This window comes from Nerophis ophidion, linkage group LG04, assembly GCF_033978795.1.
Source record: "Nerophis ophidion isolate RoL-2023_Sa linkage group LG04, RoL_Noph_v1.0, whole genome shotgun sequence".
Lineage (NCBI taxonomy): Eukaryota > Metazoa > Chordata > Actinopteri > Syngnathiformes > Syngnathidae > Nerophis > Nerophis ophidion.
In genome coordinates this window covers 1,444,716-1,469,061 of record NC_084614.1, presented here as the reverse complement: position 1 = coordinate 1,469,061, position 24,346 = coordinate 1,444,716, and the positions used below count along the sequence as shown (strand labels likewise).

Here is a 24,346-nt window from a genome sequence, read left to right as displayed (position 1 = left end):
TAATGAATACCATGTAGTACTAAATACATATTTTAATGAATACCATGTAGTACTAAATACATATTTTATTGAATAGCATGCAGTAGAAAAGAAATGTAGTACATGTAGTAGAAAAGAAGGTAGATAATTCAGTATTTAACAAGCATACATCTCATAAAAAGATTCTAACAAAATGAAAGTATTTTAGATTATTTTTGAATTAGTCTTTGATTGTTTGTACAATGTCATGGCTCTCCTCACTTTATGTCTGCAACTTCAATGAATATTGAAAATTATTATTGAACAAGAGGGAATATTGAATGTTATAATAGAACAAGAGTGAATATTGAATGTTATTATTGAACAAGAGTAAATATTGAATGTTATTATTGAACAAGAGTGAATATTGAATGTTATTATTGAACAAGAGTAAATATTGAATGTTATTATTGAACAAGAGGGAATATTGAATGTTATAATAGAACAAGAGTGAATATTGAATGTTATTATTGAACAAGAGTAAATATTGAATGTTATTATTGGACAAGAGTAAATATTGAATTTTATAATAGAACAAGAGTGAATATTGAATGTTATTATTGAACAAGAGTAAATATTGAATGTTATTATTGAACAAGAGTAAATATTGAATATTATTATTGAACAAGAGTAAATATTGAATGTTATTATTGAACAAGAGTGAATATTGAATGTTATTATTGAACAAGAGTGAATATTGAATGTTATTATTGAACAAGAGTGAATATTGAATATTATTATTGAACAAGAGGGAATATTATAATTGAAGAAGAGTGAATATTATAATTGAAGAAGAGTGAAATATGAGAAGTTTCATCATAAAAATCAACTTGAGTCGTTGTTAATAAAACAAAGTGCGCATGCGTGCTCCGGCTGCCATTTTAGAAGCATCTACGGTGCGCCGCTGCTGTCAAAATACATGTCAGTGTTTTTAATGCTTCACTTAATCATTCTTATGATTACAAAGAAATGTCACTCAAATGTGTGTCTTTTGTCAGATGCTATTTCTGGATGAATAAACTGATTGATTGATTGATTGATTTGATTGAGACTTTTATTAGTAGATAGTACAGTACATATTCCGTACCATTGACCACTAAATGGTAACAACGCATTAAGTTTTTCAACTTGTTTAAAAAACTTATTGGGTTGTTTTGTTACCACAAATCGAATTCTATTCAAATAAGGAGACTGAGAACGTCTTATTTCCCACGTACATGAACGCACCATCAACTACGGAATCCTGTGTGGTCTTAGAAGGTAACAGGTTAGTCACATGGTGTTCATCAATAATCAATAATCATCATAGATTAGAGCCGAGGACACCAAAGCAAAAGTGAATTTGGCGACTTTTTGCACGAAGGGTCTTTAGTCGGAGACCCAGGAGGTGGAGCTGTGGCCGCTTGGATCGTTCACGTAAGGCGCATCTGTGGCACAACATGCATGGAGGAAGACAAGATGGCGGCAACTTCTCGCGACAAATGTCAATATACCAGCTGTTATTGGTGAATAAATACTCTTATATTGATAAATATACTCTTATATGTCAATATACCAGCTGTTATTGGTGAATAATTACTCTTATATTGGTAAATATACTCTTATATGTCAATATACCAGCTGTTATTGGTGAATAAATACTCTTATATTGATAAATATACCCTTATATGTCAATATAACAGCTGTTATTGGTGAATAAATACTCTTATATTGATAAATATACTCTTATATGTCAATATACCAGCTGTTATTGGTGAATAAATACTATTATATTGATAAATATACTCTTATATGTCAATATAACAGCTGTTATTGGTGAATAAATACTCTTATATTGATAAATATACTCTTATATGTCAATATACCAGCTGTTATTGGTGAATAATTACTCTTATATTGATAAATATACTCTTATATGTCAATATACCAGCTGTTATTGGTGAATAAATACTTTTATATTGATAAATATACTCTTATATGTCAATATACCAGCTGTTATTGGTGAATAAATACTCTTATATTGATAAATATACTCTTATATGTCAATATACCAGCTGTTATTGGTGAATAAATACTATTATATTGATAAATATACTCTTATATGTCAATATACCAGCTGTTATTGGTGAATAATTACTCTTATATTGGTAAATATACTCTTAAATGTCAATATACCAGCTGTTATTGGTGAATAAATACTCTTATATTGATAAATATACTCTTATATGTCAATATACCAGCTGTTATTGGTGAATAATTACTCTTATATTGGTAAATATACTCTTATATGTCAATATACCAGCTGTTATTGGTGAATAAATACTCTTATATTGATAAATATACTCTTATATGTCAATATAACAGCTGTTATTGGTGAATAAATACTCTTATATTGATAAATATACTCTTATATGTCAATATACCAGCTGTTATTGGTGAATAAATACTATTATATTGATAAATATACTCTTATATGTCAATATAACAGCTGTTATTGGTGAATAAATACTCTTATATTGATAAATATACTCTTATATGTCAATATACCAGCTGTTATTGGTGAATAATTACTCTTATATTGATAAATTTACTCTTATATGTCAATATACCAGCTGTTATTGGTGAATAAATACTCTTATATTGATAAATATACTCTTATATGTCAATATACCAGCTGTTATTGGTGAATAAATACTCTTATATTGATAAATATACTCTTATATGTCAATATACCAGCTGTTATTGGTGAATAAATACTCTTATATTGATAAATATACTCTTATATGTCAATATACCAGCTGTTATTGGTGAATAAATACTCTTATATTGATAAATATACTCTTATATGTCAATATACCAGCTGTTATTGGTGAATAAATACTCTTATATTGATAAATATACTCTTGTATGTCAATATACCAGCTGTTATTGGTGAATAAATACTCTTATATTGATAAATATACTCTTATATGTCAATATACCAGCTGTTATTGGTGAATAAATACTATTATATTGATAAATATACTCTTATATATCAATATACCAGCTGTTATTGGTGAATAAATACTCTTATATTGATAAACATACTCTTATATGTCAATATACCAGCTGTTATTGGTGAATAAATACTCTTATATTGATAAACATACTCTTATATGTCAATATACCAGCTGTTATTGGTGAATAAATACTCTTATATTGATAAACATACTCTTATATGTCAATATACCAGCTGTTATTGGTGAATAAATACTCTTATATTGATAAATATACTCTTATATGTCAATATACCAGCTGTTATTGGTGAATAAATACTATTATATTGATAAATATACTCTTTAACACTCTTATATGTCAATATACCAGCTGTTATTGGTGAATAAATACTATTATATTGATAAATATACTCTTATATGTCAATATACCAGCTGTTATTGGTGAATAAATACTATTATATTGATAAATATACTCTTATATGTCAATATACCAGCTGTTATTGGTGAATAAATACTCTTATATTGATAAATATACTCTTATATGTCAATATAACAGCTGTTATTGGTGAATAAATACTATTATATTGATAAATATACTCTTATATGTCAATATACCAGCTGTTATTGGTGAATAAATACTATTATATTGATAAATATACTCTTATATGTCAATATACCAGCTGTTATTGGTGAATAAATACTATTATATTGATAAATATACTCTTATATGTCAATATACCAGCTGTTATTGGTGAATAAATACTCTTATATTGATAAATATACTCTTATATGTCAATATACCAGCTGTTATTGGTGAATAAATACTCTTATATTGATAAATATACTCTTATATGTCAATATACCAGCTGTTATTGGTGAATAAATACTATTATATTGATAAATATACTCTTTAACACTCTTATATGTCAATATACCAGCTGTTATTGGTGAATAAATACTATTATATTGATAAATATACTCTTATATGTCAATATACCAGCTGTTATTGGTGAATAAATACTATTATATTGATAAATATACTCTTATATGTCAATATACCAGCTGTTATTGGTGAATAAATACTCTTATATTGATAAATATACTCTTATATGTCAATATAACAGCTGTTATTGGTGAATAAATACTATTATATTGATAAATATACTCTTATATGTCAATATACCAGCTGTTATTGGTGAATAAATACTATTATATTGATAAATATACTCTTATATGTCAATATACCAGCTGTTATTGGTGAATAAATACTATTATATTGATAAATATACTCTTATATGTCAATATAACAGCTGTTATTGGTGAATAAATACTATTATATTGGTAAATATACTCTTATATGTCAATATACCAGTTGTTATTGGTAAATAAATACTATTCTTACATTGATAAATATACTCTTACATTGATAAATACCACTCTTATATTTGATGTTGTACTCGTATTCCAAATTATACCACTGAGAGTAGTGTTGATGTTGTACTTTAATGAGTGCATTATTTTGTGTGTTTTAGTGAAGAAAATGTTTGGAAAGTTTGTGAGTTGATCAGGAAGGAGAAAAGTTTTCCTCTGGAAGAATTCTTTGTCATTTTCATTTCCAACGACAACAAGAAGGTAAGAATATTTGATACTTCTTAGTAGTAGTAATACTTGATTGTGATTGTTGTGTGTCAGCAAAGTTGTTAGTACTTAGTAATATTCCCTTTTTGTACTTAATACTCCTTGTTAGTACTTAGTAATATTCCTTGTTAGTACTTAGTAATATTCCCTTTTTGTACTTAATACTCCTTGTTAGTACTTAGTAATATTCCCTGTTAATACTTGGTAATATTCCCTGTTAGTACTTAGTAATATTTCCTGTTTTACTTAGTAATAGTGCCTGTTTTTACTTAGTAATATTACCTGTTAGTACTTAATAATATTCCCTGTTTGTACTTAGTAATACTCCCTGTTAGTACTTGGTCATATTCCCTGTTAGTACTTAGTAATATTTCCTGTTAGTACTTAGTAATACTCCCTGTTCGTACTTAGTAATAGTTCCTGTTAGTACTTAGTAATATTCCCTGTTAGTACTTAGTAATATTCCCTGTTAGTACTTAGTAATATTCCCTGTTAGTACTGAGTAATATTCCCTGTTAGTACTTAGTAATATTTCCTGTTAGTTTGTGTTGTCAGGTTCCACTGTGGGAGCATTATTGATGTTTGTGTTGTCAGGTTCCACTGTGGGAGCATTATTGATGTTTGTGTTGTCAGGTTCCACTGTGGGAGCATTATTGATGTTTGTGTTGTCAGGTTCCACTGTGGGAGCATTATTGATGTTTGTGTTGTCAGGTTCCACTGTGGGAGCATTATTGATGTTTGTGTTGTCAGGTTCCACTGTGGGAGCATTATTGATGTTTGTGTTGTCAGGTTCCACTGTGGGAGCATTATTGTTTGTGTTGTCAGGTTCCACTGTGGGAGCATTATTGATGTTTGTGTTATCAGGTTCCACTGTGGGAGCATTATTGATGTTTGTGTTATCAGGTTCCACTGTGGGAGCATTATTGATGTTTGTGTTGTCAGGTTCCACTGTGGGAGCATTATTGATATTTGTGTTGTCAGGTTTCACTGTGGGAGCATCATTGATGTTTGTGTTGTCAGGTTCCACTGTGGGAGCATCATTGATGTTTGTGTTGTCAGGTTCCACTGTGGGAGCATCATTGATGTTTGTGTTGTCAGGTTCCACTGTGGGCGCATTATTGATGTTTGTGTTGTCAGGTTCCACTGTGGGAGCATTATTGATGTTTGTGTTGTCAGGTTCCACTGTGGGAGCATTATTGATGTTTGTGTTGTCAGGTTCCACTGTGGGAGCATCATTGATGTTTGTGTTGTCAGGTTCCACTGTGGGAGCATCATTGATGTTTGTGTTGTCAGGTTCCACCGTGGGAGCATTATTGATGTTTGTGTTGTCAGGTTCCACTGTAGGAGCATCATTGATGTTTGTGTTGTCAGGTTCCACTGTGGGAGCATCATTGATGTTTGTGTTGTCAGGTTCCACTGTGGGAGCATCATTGATGTTTGTGTTGTCAGGTTCCACTGTGGGATTATCATTGATGTTTGTGTTGTCAGGTTCCACTGTGGGAGCATCATTGATGTTTGTGTTGTCAGGTTCCACTGTGGGAGCATTATTGATGTTTGTGTTGTCAGGTTCCACTGTGGGAGCATTATTGATGTTTGTGTTGTCAGGTTCCACTGTGGGAGCATTATTGATGTTTGTGTTGTCAGGTTCCACTGTGGGAGCATTATTGATGTTTGTGTTGTCAGGTTCCACTGTGGGAGCATTATTGATGTTTGTGTTGTCAGGTTCCACTGTGGGAGCATTATTGATGTTTGTGTTGTCAGGTTCCACTGTGGGAGCATTATTGATGTTTGTGTTGTCAGGTTCCACTGTGGGAGCATTATTGATGTTTGTGTTGTCAGGTTCCACTGTGGGAGCATTATTGATGTTTGTGTTGTCAGGTTCCACTGTGGGAGCATCATTGATGTTTGTGTTGTCAGGTTCCACTGTGGGAGCATCATTGATGTTTGTGTTGTCAGGTTCCACTGTGGGAGCATCATTGATGTTTGTGTTGTCAGGTTCCACTGTGGGAGCATTATTGATGTTTGTGTTGTCAGGTTCCACTGTGGGAGCATCATTGATGTTTGTGTTGTCAGGTTCCACTGTGGGAGCATCATTGATGTTTGTGTTGTCAGGTTCCACTGTGGGAGCATCATTGATGTTTGTGTTGTCAGGTTCCACTGTGGGAGCATCATTGATGTTTGTGTTGTCAGGTTCCACTGTGGGAGCATCATTGATGTTTGTGTTGTCAGGTTCCACTGTGGGAGCATCATTGATGTTTGTGTTGTCAGGTTCCACTGTGGGAGCATCATTGATGTTTGTGTTGTCAGGTTCCACTGTGGGAGCATCATTGATGTTTGTGTTGTCAGGTTCCACTGTGGGAGCATTATTGATGTTTGTGTTGTCAGGTTCCACTGTGGGAGCATTATTGATGTTTGTGTTGTCAGGTTCCACTGTGGGAGCATCATTGATGTTTGTGTTGTCAGGTTCCACTGTGGGAGCATCATTGATGTTTGTGTTGTCAGGTTCCACTGTGGGAGCATCATTGATGTTTGTGTTGTCAGGTTCCACTGTGGGAACAGTATTGATGTTTGTGTTGTCAGGTTCCACTGTGGGAGCATTATTGATGTTTGTGTTGTCAGGTTCCACTGTGGGAGCATTATTGATGTTTGTGTTGTCAGGTTCCACTGTGGGAGCAGTATTGATGTTTGTGTTGTCAGGTTCCACTGTGGGAGCATTATTGATGTTTGTGTTGTCAGGTTCCACTGTGGGAGCATTATTGATGTTTGTGTTGTCAGGTTCCACTGTGGGAGCATCATTGATGTTTGTGTTGTCAGGTTCCACTGTGGGAGCATTATTGATGTTTGTGTTGTCAGGTTCCACTGTGGGAGCATTATTGATGTTTGTGTTGTCAGGTTCCACTGTGGGAGCATTATTGATGTTTGTGTTGTCAGGTTCCACTGTGGGAGCATTATTGATGTTTGTGTTGTCAGGTTCCACTGTGGGAGCATTATTGATGTTTGTGTTGTCAGGTTCCACTGTGGGAGCATTATTGATATTTGTGTTGTCAGGTTTCACTGTGGGAGCATCATTGATGTTTGTGTTGTCAGGTTCCACTGTGGGAGCATCATTGATGTTTGTGTTGTCAGGTTCCACTGTGGGAGCATCATTGATGTTTGTGTTGTCAGGTTCCACTGTGGGAGCATTATTGATGTTTGTGTTGTCAGGTTCCACTGTGGGAGCATCATTGATGTTTGTGTTGTCAGGTTCCACCGTGGGAGCATCATTGATATTTGTGTTGTCAGGTTCCACCGTGGGAGCATTATTGATGTTTGTGTTGTCAGGTTCCACCGTGGGAGCATTATTGATGTTTGTGTTGTCAGGTTCCACCGTGGGAGCATTATTGATGTTTGTGTTGTCAGGTTCCACCGTGGGAGCATCATTGATGTTTGTGTTGTCAGGTTCCACCGTGGGAGCATCATTGATGTTTGTGTTGTCAGGTTCCACCGTGGGAGCATCATTGATGTTTGTGTTGTCAGGTTCCACTGTGGGATTATCATTGATGTTTGTGTTGTCAGGTTCCACTGTGGGAGCATCATTGATGTATGTGTTGTCAGGTTCCACTGTGGGAGCATTATTGATGTTTGTGTTGTCAGGTTCCACTGTGGGCGCATCATTGATGTTTGTGTTGTCAGGTTCCACTGTGGGAGCATTATTGATGTTTGTGTTGTCAGGTTCCACTGTGGGAGCATTATTGATGTTTGTGTTGTCAGGTTCCACTGTGGGAGCATTATTGATGTTTGTGTTGTCAGGTTCCACTGTGGGAGCATTATTGATGTTTGTGTTGTCAGGTTCCACTGTGGGAGCATCATTGATGTTTGTGTTGTCAGGTTCCACTGTGGGAGCATCATTGATGTTTGTGTTGTCAGGTTCCACTGTGGGAGCATCATTGATGTTTGTGTTGTCAGGTTCCACTGTGGGAGCATTATTGATGTTTGTGTTGTCAGGTTCCACTGTGGGAGCATTATTGATGTTTGTGTTGTCAGGTTCCACTGTGGGAGCATTATTGATGTTTGTGTTGTCAGGTTCCACTGTGGGAGCATTATTGATGTTTGTGTTGTCAGGTTCCACTGTGGGAGCATCATTGATCTTTGTGTTGTCAGGTTCCACTGTGGGAGCATCATTGATCTTTGTGTTGTCAGGTTCCACTGTGGGAGCATCATTGATCTTTGTGTTGTCAGGTTCCACTGTGGGAGCATCATTGATGTTTGTGTTGTCAGGTTCCACTGTGGGAGCATCATTGATGTTTGTGTTGTCAGGTTCCACTGTGGGAGCATTATTGATGTTTGTGTTGTCAGGTTCCACTGTGGGAGCATCATTGATGTTTGTGTTGTCAGGTTCCACTGTGGGAGCATTATTGATGTTTGTGTTGTCAGGTTCCACTGTGGGAGCATTATTGATGTTTGTGTTGTCAGGTTCCACTGTGGGAGCATTATTGATGTTTGTGTTGTCAGGTTCCACTGTGGGAGCATTATTGATGTTTGTGTTGTCAGGTTCCACTGTGGGAGCATTATTGATGTTTGTGTTGTCAGGTTCCACTGTGGGAGCATTATTGATGTTTGTGTTGTCAGGTTCCACTGTGGGAGCATTATTGATGTTTGTGTTGTCAGGTTCCACTGTGGGAGCATTATTGATGTTTGTGTTGTCAGGTTCCACTGTGGGAGCATTATTGATGTTTGTGTTGTCAGGTTCCACTGTGGGAGCATTATTGATGTTTGTGTTGTCAGGTTCCACTGTGGGAGCATTATTGATGTTTGTGTTGTCAGGTTCCACTGTGGGAGCATCATTGATGTTTGTGTTGTCAGGTTCCACTGTGGGAGCATCATTGATGTTTGTGTTGTCAGGTTCCACTGTGGGAGCATCATTGATGTTTGTGTTGTCAGGTTCCACTGTGGGAGCATTATTGATGTTTGTGTTGTCAGGTTCCACTGTGGGAGCATTATTGATGTTTGTGTTGTCAGGTTCCACTGTGGGAGCATTATTGATGTTTGTGTTGTCAGGTTCCACTGTGGGAGCATTATTGATGTTTGTGTTGTCAGGTTCCACTGTGGGAGCATTATTGATGTTTGTGTTGTCAGGTTCCACTGTGGGAGCATCATTGATGTTTGTGTTGTCAGGTTCCACTGTGGGAGCATCATTGATGTTTGTGTTGTCAGGTTCCACTGTGGGAGCATCATTGATGTTTGTGTTGTCAGGTTCCACAGTGGGAGCATTATTGATGTTTGTGTTGTCAGGTTCCACTGTGGGAGCATCATTGATGTTTGTGTTGTCAGGTTCCACTGTGGGAGCATTATTGATGTTTGTGTTGTCAGGTTCCACTGTGGGAGCATTATTGATGTTTGTGTTGTCAGGTTCCACTGTGGGAGCATTATTGATGTTTGTGTTGTCAGGTTCCACTGTGGGAGCATTATTGATGTTTGTGTTGTCAGGTTCCACTGTGGGCGCATTATTGATGTTTGTGTTGTCAGGTTCCACTGTGGGAGCATTATTGATGTTTGTGTTGTCAGGTTCCACTGTGGGAGCATTATTGATGTTTGTGTTGTCAGGTTCCACTGTGGGAGCATTATTGATGTTTGTGTTGTCAGGTTCCACTGTGGGAGCATTATTGATGTTTGTGTTGTCAGGTTCCACTGTGGGAGCATCATTGATGTTTGTGTTGTCAGGTTCCACTGTGGGAGCATCATTGATGTTTGTGTTGTCAGGTTCCACTGTGGGAGCATCATTGATGTTTGTGTTGTCAGGTTCCACTGTGGGAGCATCATTGATGTTTGTGTTGTCAGGTTCCACTGTGGGAGCATCATTGATGTTTGTGTTGTCAGGTTCCACTGTGGGAGCATTATTGATGTTTGTGTTGTCAGGTTCCACTGTGGGAGCATTATTGATGTTTGTGTTGTCAGGTTCCACTGTGGGAGCATCATTGATGTTTGTGTTGTCAGGTTCCACTGTGGGAGCATTATTGATGTTTGTGTTGTCAGGTTCCACTGTGGGAGCATTATTGATGTTTGTGTTGTCAGGTTCCACTGTGGGAGCATTATTGATGTTTGTGTTGTCAGGTTCCACTGTGGGAGCATTATTGATGTTTGTGTTGTCAGGTTCCACTGTAGGAGCATTATTGATGTTTGTGTTGTCAGGTTCCACTGTGGGAGCATTATTGATGTTTGTGTTGTCAGGTTCCACTGTGGGAGCATTATTGATGTTTGTGTTGTCAGGTTCCACTGTGGGAGCAGAAGTCTGCACAAGGACAGCAGCCTGTCATCTGGGTAAGAACCAAAGTTCTCCTACACGCTTGCTTCTCACTAGTCATGTTCCTGCAGGACTATCCTGTGGTTCTGTTCCATGTTTCTGCAGGACCATCATGTGGTTCTGTTTCATGTTCCTCCAGGACTATCCTGTGGTTCTGTTCCATGTTTCTGCAGGACTATCATGTGGTTCTGTTTCATGTTCCTGCAGGACTATCCTGTGGTTCTGTTCCATGTTTCTGCAGGACTATCCTGTGGTTCTGTTCCATGTTTCTGCAGGACCATCATGTGGTTTTGTTCCATGTTTCTGCAGGACTACCATGTGGTTCTGCTTCACGTCTGTCCTCGCTCTGAAGCCTTCCTGTATGATCTGGACTCTGTGCTGCCGTTTCCCTGCACCCTGAAGATGTATGCTAGGCACGCCTTACGCACTGACCACTGCCTCTTACCCGAGTACCACAGGTAGTCACACTCTAGTACCACAGTTACTCACCTAGTACCACAGGTAGTCACACTCTACTACCACACACAGTTACTCACCTAGTACCACATGTAGTCACACTCTAGTACCACAGTTACTCACCTAGTACCACATGTAGTCACACTCTAGTACCACAGTTACTCACCTAGTACCACATGTAGTCACACTCTAGTACCACAGTTACTCACCTAGTACCACATGTAGTCACACGCTAGTACCACAGTTACTCACCTAGTACCACATGTAGTCACACTCTAGGACCACATGTAGTCACACTCTACTACCACATGTAGTCACACTCTAGTACCACATGTAGTCACACTCTACTACCACATGTAGTCACACTCTAGTACCACAGTTACTCACCTAGTACCACATGTAGTCACACTCTAGTACCACATGTAGTCACACTCTACTACCACATGTAGTCACACTCTAGTACCACATGTAGTCACACTCTACTACCACATGTAGTCACACTCTAGTACCACAGTTACTCACCTAGTACCACATGTAGTCACACTCTAGTACCACATGTAGTCACACTCTAGTACCACATGTAGTCACACTCTACTACCACATGTAGTCACACTCTAGTACCACATGTAGTCACACTCTAGTACCACACACAGTTACTCACCTAGTACCACATGTAGTTACACCCTAGTACCAAAGGTCGCTACACACCTAGTACCACATGTAGTCACACTCTAGTACCACAGTTACTCACCTAGTACCACATGTAGTCACACGCTAGTACCACAGTTACTCACCTAGTACCACATGTAGTCACACTCTAGTACCACATGTAGTCACACTCTACTACCACATGTAGTCACACTCTAGTACCACATGTAGTCACACTCTACTACCACATGTAGTCACACTCTAGTACCACAGTTACTCACCTAGTACCACATGTAGTCACACTCTAGTACCACATGTAGTCACACTCTACTACCACATGTAGTCACACTCTAGTACCACATGTAGTCACACTCTAGTACCACATGTAGTCACACTCTAGTACCACACACAGTTACTCATCTAGTACCACATGTAGTTACACCCTAGTACCAAAGGTCGCTACACACCTAGTACCACATGTAGTCACTCTCTAGTACCACAGGTAGCTACACACCTATCAATCAATCAATCAATGTTTATTTATATAGCCCTAAATCACTAGTGTCTCAAAGGGCTGCACAAACCACAACACAAACCACAACGACATCCTCGGTAGGCCCACATAAGGGCAAGGAAAATTCACGTCCAGTGGGACGTCGGTGATAATGATGACTATGAGAAACCTTGGAGAGGACCTCATATGTGGGCAACCCCCCCCTCTAGGGGAACTGAAAGCAATGGATGTCGGGCGGGTCTAACATGATACTGTGAAAGTTCAATCCATAATGGATCCAACACAACCGCGAGAGTCCAGTCCAAAGTGGATCCGACACAGCAGCGAGAGTCCAGTCCACAGGAAACCATCCCAAGCGGAGGCGGATCAGCAGTGCAGAGATGTCCCCAACCGATACACAGGCGAGCAGTCCATCCTGGGTCCTGACTCTGGACGAGCGGTCCATCCTGAGTCCCGACTCAGGACAGCCAGCACCTCATCCATGGACACCGGACTGGACCCCCTCCACAAGGGAGAGTGGGACATAGGAGAAAAAGAAAAGAAACGGCAGATCAACGGCAGGTCTATTTAAAGGCTACAGTATACAAATGAGTTTTAAGGTGAGACTTAAATGCTTCTACTGAGGTGGCATCTCCAACTGTTACCGGGAGGGCATTCCAGAGTACTGGAGCCCGAACGGAAAACACTCTATAGCCCGCAGACTTTTTTTGGGCTCTAGGAATCACTAATAAGCCGGAGTCCTTTGAAGGCAGATTTCTTGCCGGGACATATGGTACAATACAATCGGCAAGATAGGATGGAGCTAGACCGTGTAGTATTTTATACGTAAGTAGTAAAACCTTAAAGTCACATCTTAAGTGCACAGGAAGCCAGTGCAGGTGAGCCAGTATAGGTATATATGTATGTATATATGTATATAAAGGTATATACAGTACAGGTATATATGTATGTATATATGTATATAAAGGTATATACAGTATAGGTATATATGTATGTATATATGTATATAAAGGTATATACAGTACAGGTATATATGTATGTATATATGTATATAAAGGTATATACAGTATAGGTATATATGTATGTATATATGTATATAAAGGTATATACAGTATAGGCGTAATGTGATCAAACTTTCTTGATCTTGTCAAAAGTCTAGCATTGGTATGTCAGACTTAGCCCTGTCTTGGTTTAACTCTTATCTTACTGATAGGATGCAGTGTGTCTCCCATAACAATGTGACCTCGGACTACGTTAAGGTAACGTGTGGAGTTCCCCAGGGTTCGGTCCTTGGCCCTGCACTCTTCAGCATCTACATGCTGCCGCTAGGTGACATCATACGCAAATACGGTATTAGCTTTCACTGTTATGCTGATGACACCCAACTCTACATGCCCCTAAAGCTGACCAACACGCCGGATTGTAGTCAGCTGGAGGCGTGTCTTAATGAAATTAAACAATGGATGTCCGCTAACTTTTTGCAACTCAACGCCAAAAAAACGGAAATGCTGATTATCGGTCCTGCTAGACACCGAACTCTATTTAATAATACAACTCTAACATTTGACAACCAAACAATTAAACAAGGCGACACGGTAAAGAATCTGGGTATTATCTTCGACCCAACTCTCTCCTTTGAGGCACACATTAAAAGCGTTACTAAAACGGCCTTCTTTCATCTCCGTAATATCGCTAAAATTGGCTCCATTCTGTCCACTAAAGACGCTGAGATCATTATCCATGCGTTTGTTACGTCTCGCCTCGACTACTGTAACGTATTATTTTCGGGTCTCCCCATGTCTAGCATTAAAAGATTACAGTTGGTACAAAATGCGGCTGCTAGACTTTTGACAAGAACAAGAAAGTTTGATCACATTACGCCTGTACTGTATATACCTTTATATACATATATACATACATATATACCTATACTGTATATACCTTTATATACATATATACATACATATATACCTATACTGTATATACCTTTATATACATATATACATACATATATACCTATACTGTATATACCTTTATATACATATATACATACATATATACCTATACTGTATATACCTTTATATACATATATACATACATATATACCTATCCTGCCTTCCTTAAGCACACTTGTACACGAAGGCAGTAAGTTCAACACCTTTCGCTCATCAAAACTCTGAACACCAGGTTGACTGATGGAGGCCAGGTTTATTGACAATTGAAAGGGTGAAACTGTAGGACACAAACATTGTACATGTAAATGCCTGAATTAAATGAACTTAATAATGTCATATCACAGACCACAGACTATCAAGTATTCCATTTGAATTAAATCTAAGTTTAACTTTGTCACACTTTACTGTATGTATGGTTATAATTATTAAATACAAGTGACAAATGAGCATTCTGCTGTTTACCGGTAAATTGTCTTAAGTAACAGTACAACAAACGTCCACTAGATGGAGGCAGATGACAACAAATGAAAGTTAGCTGACGTGAACAAGTGATGAAATCAGATATCGTCTAACATCGTTAAACACACATTTCACAGCTAAGTATGATTCATTGTGTACTATAAACATTAAAGATAGGTACATACCAACGATGCCACGAACAGCATAAGGTGTAATAGTTGTTTGCTGAGAAACACGAGGAGTGAAGTGGAGTTGTGCACACCAGTTTGAAATGTTTCCGGAGTCCAAACACGTGACCTACCTACGCGTTTCTTATAGGTACAGCTCACTTAGCAGAACCAATTGAAATGACTTAGCAATAAACATACACTAAATAGAGTAATCTTAATAACTGGGGCAGAACAATACCTATACTGTATATACCTTTATATACATATATACATACATATATACCTATACTGTATATACCTTTATATACATATATACATACATATATACCTGTACTGTATATACCTTTATATACATACATATATACCTATACTGTATATACCTTTATATACATACATATATACCTATACTGTATATACCTTTATATACATACATATATACCTATACTGTATATACCTTTATATACATATATACCTATACTGTATATACCTTTATATACATATATACATACATATATACCTGTACTGTATATACCTTTATATACATATATACATACATATATACCTGTACTGTATATACCTTTATATACATATATACATACATATATACCTATACTGTATATACCTTTATATACATATATACATACATATATACCTATACTGTATATACCTTTATATACATATATACATACATATATACCTATACTGTATATACCTTTATATACATATATACATACATATATACCTATACTGTATATACCTTTATATACATATATACATACATATATACCTATACTGGCTCACCTGCACTGGCTTCCTGTGCACTTAAGATGTGACTTTAAGGTTTTACTACTTACGTATAAAATACTACACGGTCTAGCTCCATCCTATCTTGCCGATTGTATTGTACCATATGTCCCGGCAAGAAATCTGCGTTCAAAGGACTCCAGCTTATTAGTGATTCCTAGAGCCCAAAAAAAGTCTGCGGGCTATAGAGCGTTTTCCGTTCGGGCTCCAGTACTCTGGAATGCCCTCCCGGTAACAGTTGGAGATGCTACCTCAGTAGAAGCATTTAAGTCTCACCTTAAAACTCATTTGTATACTCTAGCCTTTAAATAAACTCCATTTTTAGACCAGTTGATCTGCCATTTCTTTTCTTTTTCTCCTATGTCCCACTCTCCCTTGTGGAGGGGGTCCAGTCCGGTGTCCATGGATGAGGTGCTGGCTGTCCTGAGTCGGGACTCAGGATGGACCGCTCGTCCAGAGTCAGGACCCAGGATGTACTGCTCGCCTGTGTATCGGTTGGGGACATCTCTGCACTGCTGATCCGCCTCCGCTTGGGATGGTTTCCTGTGGACTGGACTCTCGCTGCTGTGTCGGATCCGCTTTGGACTGGACTCTTGCGACTGTGTTGGATCCATTATGGATTGAACTTTCACAGTATCATGTTAGAACCACTCCACATCCAGTGCTTTCCTCCTCTCCAAGGTTCTCATTGTCACCGATGTCCCACTGGGTGTGAGTTTTCCTTGCCCTTATGTGGGCCTACCGAGGATGTGGTAGTGGTTTGTGCAGCCCTTTGAGACACTAGTGATTTAGGGCTATATAAGTAAACATTGATTGATTGATTGATAGTACCACATGTAATCACACCCTAGTACCACATGGAGCTATATTGCAGCACTTTGACACTTCCTCCTTGTCAAGGCAACTTCCTGTTGCACACAGGAAGTTGCATGTGGTCCCTGCTGTCTGCTTCCTGTTGAACTTTGACACTTCCTGTTTCACACAGGAAGTTGCATGTGGTCCTCGCGGTCTGCTTCCTGTTGAACTTTGAAACTTTGTGTTGCACACAGGAAGTTGCGTGTGGTCCCTGCTGACTGCTTCCTGTTGAACTTTGAAACTTCCTGTTGCACACAGGAAGTTGCGTGTGGTCCCCGCTGACTGCTTCCTGTTGAACTTTGACACTTCCGGTTGTCACAGGAAGTTGCGTGTGGTCCCCGCTGACTGCTTCCTGTTGAACTTTGACACTTCCTGTTGCACACAGGAAGTTGCGTGTGGTCCCCGCGGTCTGCTTCCTGTTGAACTTTGAAACTTCCTGTTGCACACAGGAAGTTGCGTGTGGTCCCCGCGGTCTACTTCCTGTTGAACTTTGAAACTTCCTGTTGCACACAGGAAGTTGCGTGTGGTCCCCGCTGACTGCTTCCTGTTGAACTTTGACACTTCCGGTTGTCACACAGGAAGTTGCATTTGGTCCCCGCTGACTGCTTCCTGTTGAACTTTGACACTTCCGGTTGTCACACAGGAAGTTGCATGTGGTCCCCGCTGTCTGCTTCCTGTTGAACTTTGACACTTCCTGTTGCACACAGGAAGTTGCGTGTGGTCCCCGCGGTCTGCTTCCTGTTGAACTTTGACACTTCCGGTTTTCACACAGGAAGTTGCGTGTGGTCCCCGCTGACTGCTTCCTGTTGAACTTTGACACTTCCGGTTTTCACACAGGAAGTTGCGTGTGGTCCCCGCTGACTGCTTCCTGTTGAACTTTGACACTTCCGGTTTTCACACAGGATGTTGCGTGTGGTCCCCGCTGACTGCTTCCTGTTGAACTTTGACACTTCCGGTTTTCACACAGGAAGTTGCGTGTGGTCCCCGCGGTCTGCTTCCTGTTGAACTTTGAAACTTCCTGTTGCACACAGGAAGTTGCGTGTGGTCCCCGCGGTCTGCTTCCTGTTGAACTTTGAAACTTCCTGTTGCACACAGGAAGTTGCGTGTGGTCCCCGCTGACTGCTTCCTGTTGAACTTTGACACTTCCGGTTGTCACACAGGAAGTTGCATTTGGTCCCCGCTGACTGCTTCCTGTTGAACTTTGACACTTCCGGTTGTCACACAGGAAGTTGCATGTGGTCCCCGCTGTCTGCTTCCTGTTGAACTTTGACACTTCCGGTTTTCACACAGGAAGTTGCGTGTGGTCCCCGCGGTCTGCTTCCTGTTGAACTTTGAAACTTCCTGTTGCACACAGGAAGTTGCGTGTGGTCCCCGCTGACTGCTTCCTGTTGAACTTTGACACTTCCTGTTGCACACAGGAAGTTGCATGTGGTCCCCGCTGACTGCTTCCTGTTGAACTTTGACACTTCCTGTTGCACACAGGAAGTTGCGTGTGGTCCCCGCGGTCTGCTTCCTGTTGAACTTTGACACTTCCGGTTTTCACACAGGAAGTTGCGTGTGGTCCCCGCTGACTGCTTCCTCATGAACTTTGACACTTCCGGTTTTCACACAGGAAGTTGCGTGTGGTCCCCGCTGACTGCTTCCTGTTGAACTTTGACACTTCCGGTTTTCACACAGGAAGTTGCGTGTGGTCCCCGCTGACTGCTTCCTGTTGAACTTTGACACTTCCGGTTTTCACACAGGATGTTGCGTGTGGTCCCCGCTGACTGCTTCCTGTTGAACTTTGACACTTCCGGTTTTCACACAGGAAGTTGCGTGTGGTCCCCGCGGTCTGCTTCCTGTTGAACTTTGAAACTTCCTGTTGCACACAGGAAGTTGCGTGTGGTCCCCGCGGTCTGCTTCCTGTTGAACTTTGAAACTTCCTGTTGCACACAGGAAGTTGCGTGTGGTCCCCGCTGACTGCTTCCTGTTGAACTTTGACACTTCCGGTTGTCACACAGGAAGTTGCATTTGGTCCCCGCTGACTGCTTCCTGTTGAACTTTGACACTTCCGGTTGTCACACAGGAAGTTGCATGTGGTCCCCGCTGTCTGCTTCCTGTTGAACTTTGACACTTCCGGTTTTCACACAGGAAGTTGCGTGTGGTCCCCGCGGTCTGCTTCCTGTTGAACTTTGAAACTTCCTGTTGCACACAGGAAGTTGCGTGTGGTCCCCGCTGACTGCTTCCTGTTGAACTTTGACACTTCCGGTTTTCACACAGGAAGTTGCGTGTGGTCCCCGCTGACTGCTTCCTGTTGAACTTTGACACTTCCTGTTGCACACAGGAAGTTGCGTGTGGTCCCCGCGGTCTGCTTCCTGTTGAACTTTGACACTTCCGGTTTTCACACAGGAAGTTGCGTGTGGTCCCCGCTGACTGCTTCCTCATGAACTTTGACACTTCCGGTTTTCACACAGGAAGTTGCGTGTGGTCCCCGCTGACTGCTTCCTGTTGAACTTTGACACTTCCGGTTTTCACACAGGAAGTTGCGTGTGGTCCCCGCGGTCTGCTTCCTGTTGAACTTTGAAACTTCCTGTTGCACACAGGAAGTTGCGTGTGGTCCCCGCTGACTGCTTCCTGTTGAACTTTGACACTTCCTGTTGCACACAGGAAGTTGCATGTGGTCCCCGCTGACTGCTTCCTGTTGAACTTTGACACTTCCGGTTTTCACACAGGAAGTTGCGCGTGGTCCCCGCTGACTGCTTCCTGTTGAACTTTGACACTTCCGGTTGTCACACAGGAAGTTGCGTGTGGTCCCCGCTGACTGCTTCCTTTTGAACTTTGACACTTCCGGTTTTCACACAGGAAGTTGCGTGTGGTCCCCGCGGTCTGCTTCCTGTTGAACTTTGACACTTCCGGTTTTCACACAGGAAGTTGCGTGTGGTCCCCGCTGACTGCTTCCTGTTGAACTTTGACACTTCCGGTTTTCACACAGGAAGTTGCGTGTGGTCCCCGCTGACTGCTTCCTGTTGAACTTTGACACTTCCTGTTTTCACACAGGAAGTTGCGTGTGGTCCCCGCTGACTGCTTCCTGTTGAACTTTGACACTTCCTGTTTTCACACAGGAAGTTGCGTGTGGTCCCCGCTGACTGCTTCCTGTTGAACTTTACACTTCCGGTTTTCACACAGGAAGTTGCGTGTGGTCCCCGCTGACTGCTTCCTGTTGAACTTTGACACTTCCTGTTTTCACACAGGAAGTTGCGTGTGGTCCCCGCTGACTGCTTCCTGTTGAACTTTGACACTTCCGGTTTTCACACAGGAAGTTGCGTGTGGTCCCCGCTGACTGCTTCCTGTTGAACTTTGACACTTCCGGTTTTCACACAGGAAGTTGCGTGTGGTCCCCGCTGACTGCTTCCTGTTGAACTTTGACACTTCCTGTTTTCACACAGGAAGTTGCGTGTGGTCCCCGCTGACTGCTTCCTGTTGAACTTTGACACTTCCGGTTTTCACACAGGAAGTTGCGTGTGGTCCCCGCGGTCTGCTTCCTGTTGAACTTTGAAACTTCCTGTTGCACACAGGAAGTTGCGTGTGGTCCCCGCTGACTGCTTCCTGTGGAACTTTGACACTTCCTGTTGCACACAGGAAGTTGCATGTGGTCCCCGCTGACTGCTTCCTGTTGAACTTTGACACTTCCGGTTTTCACACAGGAAGTTGCGCGTGGTCCCCGCTGACTGCTTCCTGTTGAACTTTGACATTCCCGGTTTTCACACAGGAAGTTGCGTGTGGTCCCCGCTGACTGCTTCCTTTTGAACTTTGACACTTCCGGTTTTCACACAGGAAGTTGCGTGTGGTCCCCGCGGTCTGCTTCCTGTTGAACTTTGAAACTTCCCGTTGCACACAGGAAGTTGCGTGTGGGCCCCGCTGACTGCTTCCTGTTGAACTTTGACACCTCCTGTTGCACACAGGAAGTTGCATGTGGTCCCCGCTGACTGCTTCCTGTTGAACTTTGACACTTCCTGTTGCACACAGGAAGTTGCGTGTGGTCCCCGCGGTCTGCTTCCTGTTGAACTTTGACACTTCCGGTTTTCACACAGGAAGTTGCGTGTGGTCCCCGCTGACTGCTTCCTGTTGAACTTTGACACTTCTGGTTTTCACACAGGAAGTTGCGTGTGGTCCCCGCTGACTGCTTCCTGTTGAACTTTGACACTTCCTGTTTTCACACAGGAAGTTGCGTGTGGTCCCCGCTGACTGCTTCCTGTTGAACTTTGACACTTCCGGTTTTCACACAGGAAGTTGCGTGTGGTCCCCGCTGACTGCTTCCTGTTGAACTTTGACACTTCCTGTTTTCACACAGGAAGTTGCGTGTGGTCCCCGCTGACTGCTTCCTGTTGAACTTTGACACTTCCGGTTTTCACACAGGAAGTTGCGTGTGGTCCCCGCTGACTGCTTCCTGTTGAACTTTGACACTTCCTGTTTTCACACAGGAAGTTGCGTGTGGTCCCCGCTGACTGCTTCCTGTTGAACTTTGACACTTCCGGTTTTCACACAGGAAGTTGCGTGTGGTCCCCGCGGTCTGCTTCCTGTTGAACTTTGAAACTTCCTGTTGCACACAGGAAGTTGCGTGTGGTCCCCGCTGACTGCTTCCTGTTGAACTTTGACACTTCCGGTTTTCACACAGGAAGTTGCGTGTGGTCCCCGCGGTCTGCTTCCTGTTGAACTTTGAAACTTCCTGTTGCACACAGGAAGTTGCGTGTGGTCCCCGCTGACTGCTTCCTGTGGAACTTTGACACTTCCGGTTTTCACACAGGAAGTTGCGTGTGGTCCCCGCTGACTGCTTCCTGTTGAACTTTGACACTTCCGGTTTTCACACAGGAAGTTGCGTGTGGTCCCCGCTGACTGCTTCCTTTTGAACTTTGACACTTCCGGTTTTCACACAGGAAGTTGCGTGTGGTCCCCGCGGTCTGCTTCCTGTTGAACTTTGACACTTCCGGTTTTCACACAGGAAGTTGCGTGTGGTCCCCGCTGACTGCTTCCTGTTGAACTTTGACACTTCCGGTTTTCACACAGGAAGTTGCGTGTGGTCCCCGCTGACTGCTTCCTGTTGAACTTTGACACTTCCTGTTTTCACACAGGAAGTTGCGTGTGGTCCCCGCTGACTGCTTCCTGTTGAACTTTGACACTTCCTGTTTTCACACAGGAAGTTGCGTGTGGTCCCCGCTGACTGCTTCCTGTTGAACTTTACACTTCCGGTTTTCACACAGGAAGTTGCGTGTGGTCCCCGCTGACTGCTTCCTGTTGAACTTTGACACTTCCTGTTTTCACACAGGAAGTTGCGTGTGGTCCCCGCTGACTGCTTCCTGTTGAACTTTGACACTTCCGGTTTTCACACAGGAAGTTGCGTGTGGTCCCCGCTGACTGCTTCCTGTTGAACTTTGACACTTCCTGTTTTCACACAGGAAGTTGCGTGTGGTCCCCGCTGACTGCTTCCTGTTGAACTTTGACACTTCCGGTTTTCACACAGGAAGTTGCGTGTGGTCCCCGCTGACTGCTTCCTGTTGAACTTTGACACTTCCTGTTTTCACACAGGAAGTTGCGTGTGGTCCCCGCTGACTGCTTCCTGTTGAACTTTGACACTTCCTGTTTTCACACAGGAAGTTGCGTGTGGTCCCCGCTGACTGCTTCCTGTTGAACTTTGACACTTCCGGTTTTCACACAGGAAGTTGCGTGTGGTCCCCGCGGTCTGCTTCCTGTTGAACTTTGAAACTTCCTGTTGCACACAGGAAGTTGCGTGTGGTCCCCGCTGACTGCTTCCTGTTGAACTTTGACACTTCCGGTTTTCACACAGGAAGTTGCGTGTGGTCCCCGCTGACTGCTTCCTTTTGAACTTTGACACTTCCGGTTTTCACACAGGAAGTTGCGTGTGGTCCCCGCTGACTGCTTCCTGTTGAACTTTGACACTTCCGGTTTTCACACAGGAAGTTGCGTGTGGTCCCCGCTGACTGCTTCCTGTTGAACTTTGACACTTCCTGTTTTCACACAGGAAGTTGCGTGTGGTCCCCGCTGACTGCTTCCTGTTGAACTTTGACACTTCCTGTTTTCACACAGGAAGTTGCGTGTGGTCCCCGCTGACTGCTTCCTGTTGAACTTTGACACTTCCGGTTTTCACACAGGAAGTTGCGTGTGGTCCCCGCTGACTGCTTCCCTTTGAACTTTGACACTTCCTGTTTTCACACAGGAAGTTGCGTGTGGTCCCCGCTGACTGCTTCCTGTTGAACTTTGACACTTCCGGTTTTCACACAGGAAGTTGCGTGTGGTCCCCGCTGACTGCTTCCTGTTGAACATTGACACTTCCTGTTTTCACACAGGAAGTTGCGTGTGGTCCCCGCTGACTGCTTCCTGTTGAACTTTGACACTTCCGGTTTTCACACAGGAAGTTGCGTGTGGTCCCCGCTGACTGCTTCCTGTTGAACTTTGACACTTCCTGTTTTCACACAGGAAGTTGCGTGTGGTCCCCGCTGACTACTTCCTGTTGAACTTTGCGTCTGATCGCTCGCACATGAAGGAAGAGGACGGGTCCTGGAAGATGCCGCCCCCACCTTACCCACCAATCCACACTGCAGGTCAAAGTTCATGTGTAAAACATGTGAGGTGGTCATGTGACCTGCTTGATGCTCCTCCCCCTCATGTGACCTGCTTGATGCTCCTCCCCCTCAGACTCCAGCATGAACCTGCAGCTCTTCATCAGCATGGAACCTTCTGTGGGATGGGGACACGTTTACACTCTGGACCACTTCCTGTGCCACTTCCTCAAAGAACCCCGTGTCTGAGTGTACCTCTCTGCGTGTGTGTGTGTGTGTGTGTGTGCGTGTGTGTGTGTGCGTGCGTGCGTGCGTGTGTGTGCGTGCGTGCGTGTGTGTGTGCGTGCGTGTGTGTGTGTGCGTGCGTGTGTGTGTGCGTGCGTGTGTGTGCGCACGTGCGTGAGTGTGTGTGTGCGTGCGTGCGTGTGTGTGTGTGTGTGTATGTGTGTATGTTAGGGTTGTCTTGATACCAAAGTTTTGGTATTGGTTCCAAAATGTATTGGATACTTTTGTAAATAAAAGGGAGCACAAAAGATGTCATAATTGTCTTTATTGTAACAAAAATTGTTAGTGTAGATGAAACATATGTTTATTATTGTCATTTAGTCCTTCAATAAAATGTTGAAGATACCACACAACATGTCTTTTAGTAGGAAGTAAACAAACAAAGACTCCTAATTAGTCTGCTGACGTCTGCACTAACATATTGTGTCATTTTTACACCTATTATTTTGTACACATTATGAGGGACAAACTGTAAAAAGGGATTATTAATCCACTTGTTCATTTACTGTTAATATCTGCTTGATTTCTGTTTGAACATGTTCTATCTACACTTCTGTTCAAATGTAATAATCACTTGTTCTTTTCTTCTGTGATACTTGACTTTAATTTTGGATGATACCACACCTCTAGGTAGGGATCATGTCGATACCAAGTAGTTCCAGGATCATACATTGGTCAATGTGTGCAGCTGGAGCCAACGTTGTGGTAAACTTG

General features: G+C 41.9%; 1 protein-coding gene across 2 annotated transcripts; it reads left to right on the top strand.

Moving 5' to 3' along the window:
• The first annotated feature begins 1,220 nt into the window (after positions 1-1,220).
• Positions 1,221-23,882, top strand: ntaq1 (N-terminal glutamine amidase 1). 2 transcript variants are annotated; one of them, XM_061896652.1, is made up of 7 exons: positions 1,221-1,285; positions 1,382-1,523; positions 4,547-4,646; positions 10,899-10,949; positions 11,242-11,390; positions 23,265-23,389; positions 23,484-23,882. In XM_061896652.1, the coding sequence occupies exons 2-7, from the start codon at positions 1,462-1,464 to the stop codon at positions 23,594-23,596; spliced, it is 600 nt and encodes a 199-aa protein (XP_061752636.1). In that variant the 5' UTR covers positions 1,221-1,285; positions 1,382-1,461; the 3' UTR covers positions 23,597-23,882. The 2 variants fall into 2 exon arrangements, with proteins under 2 accessions (XP_061752636.1, XP_061752635.1); XM_061896651.1 differs by having other exon boundaries at positions 1,244-1,523.
• Positions 23,883-24,346: the final 464 nt, after the last annotated feature.

Excerpts from the sequence above, each read along its gene's own strand:
- ntaq1 (XM_061896652.1), top strand. The coding sequence starts at position 1,462 with ATGGAGGAAGACAAGATGGCGGCAACTTCTCGCGACAAATGTCAATAT. Across the intron at positions 1,524-4,546 it reads CAATATACCAGCTGTTATTG|TGAAGAAAATGTTTGGAAAG; the intron begins GTGAATAAATAC and ends TGTGTGTTTTAG. Across the intron at positions 10,950-11,241 it reads GACAGCAGCCTGTCATCTGG|GACTACCATGTGGTTCTGCT; the intron begins GTAAGAACCAAA and ends ATGTTTCTGCAG.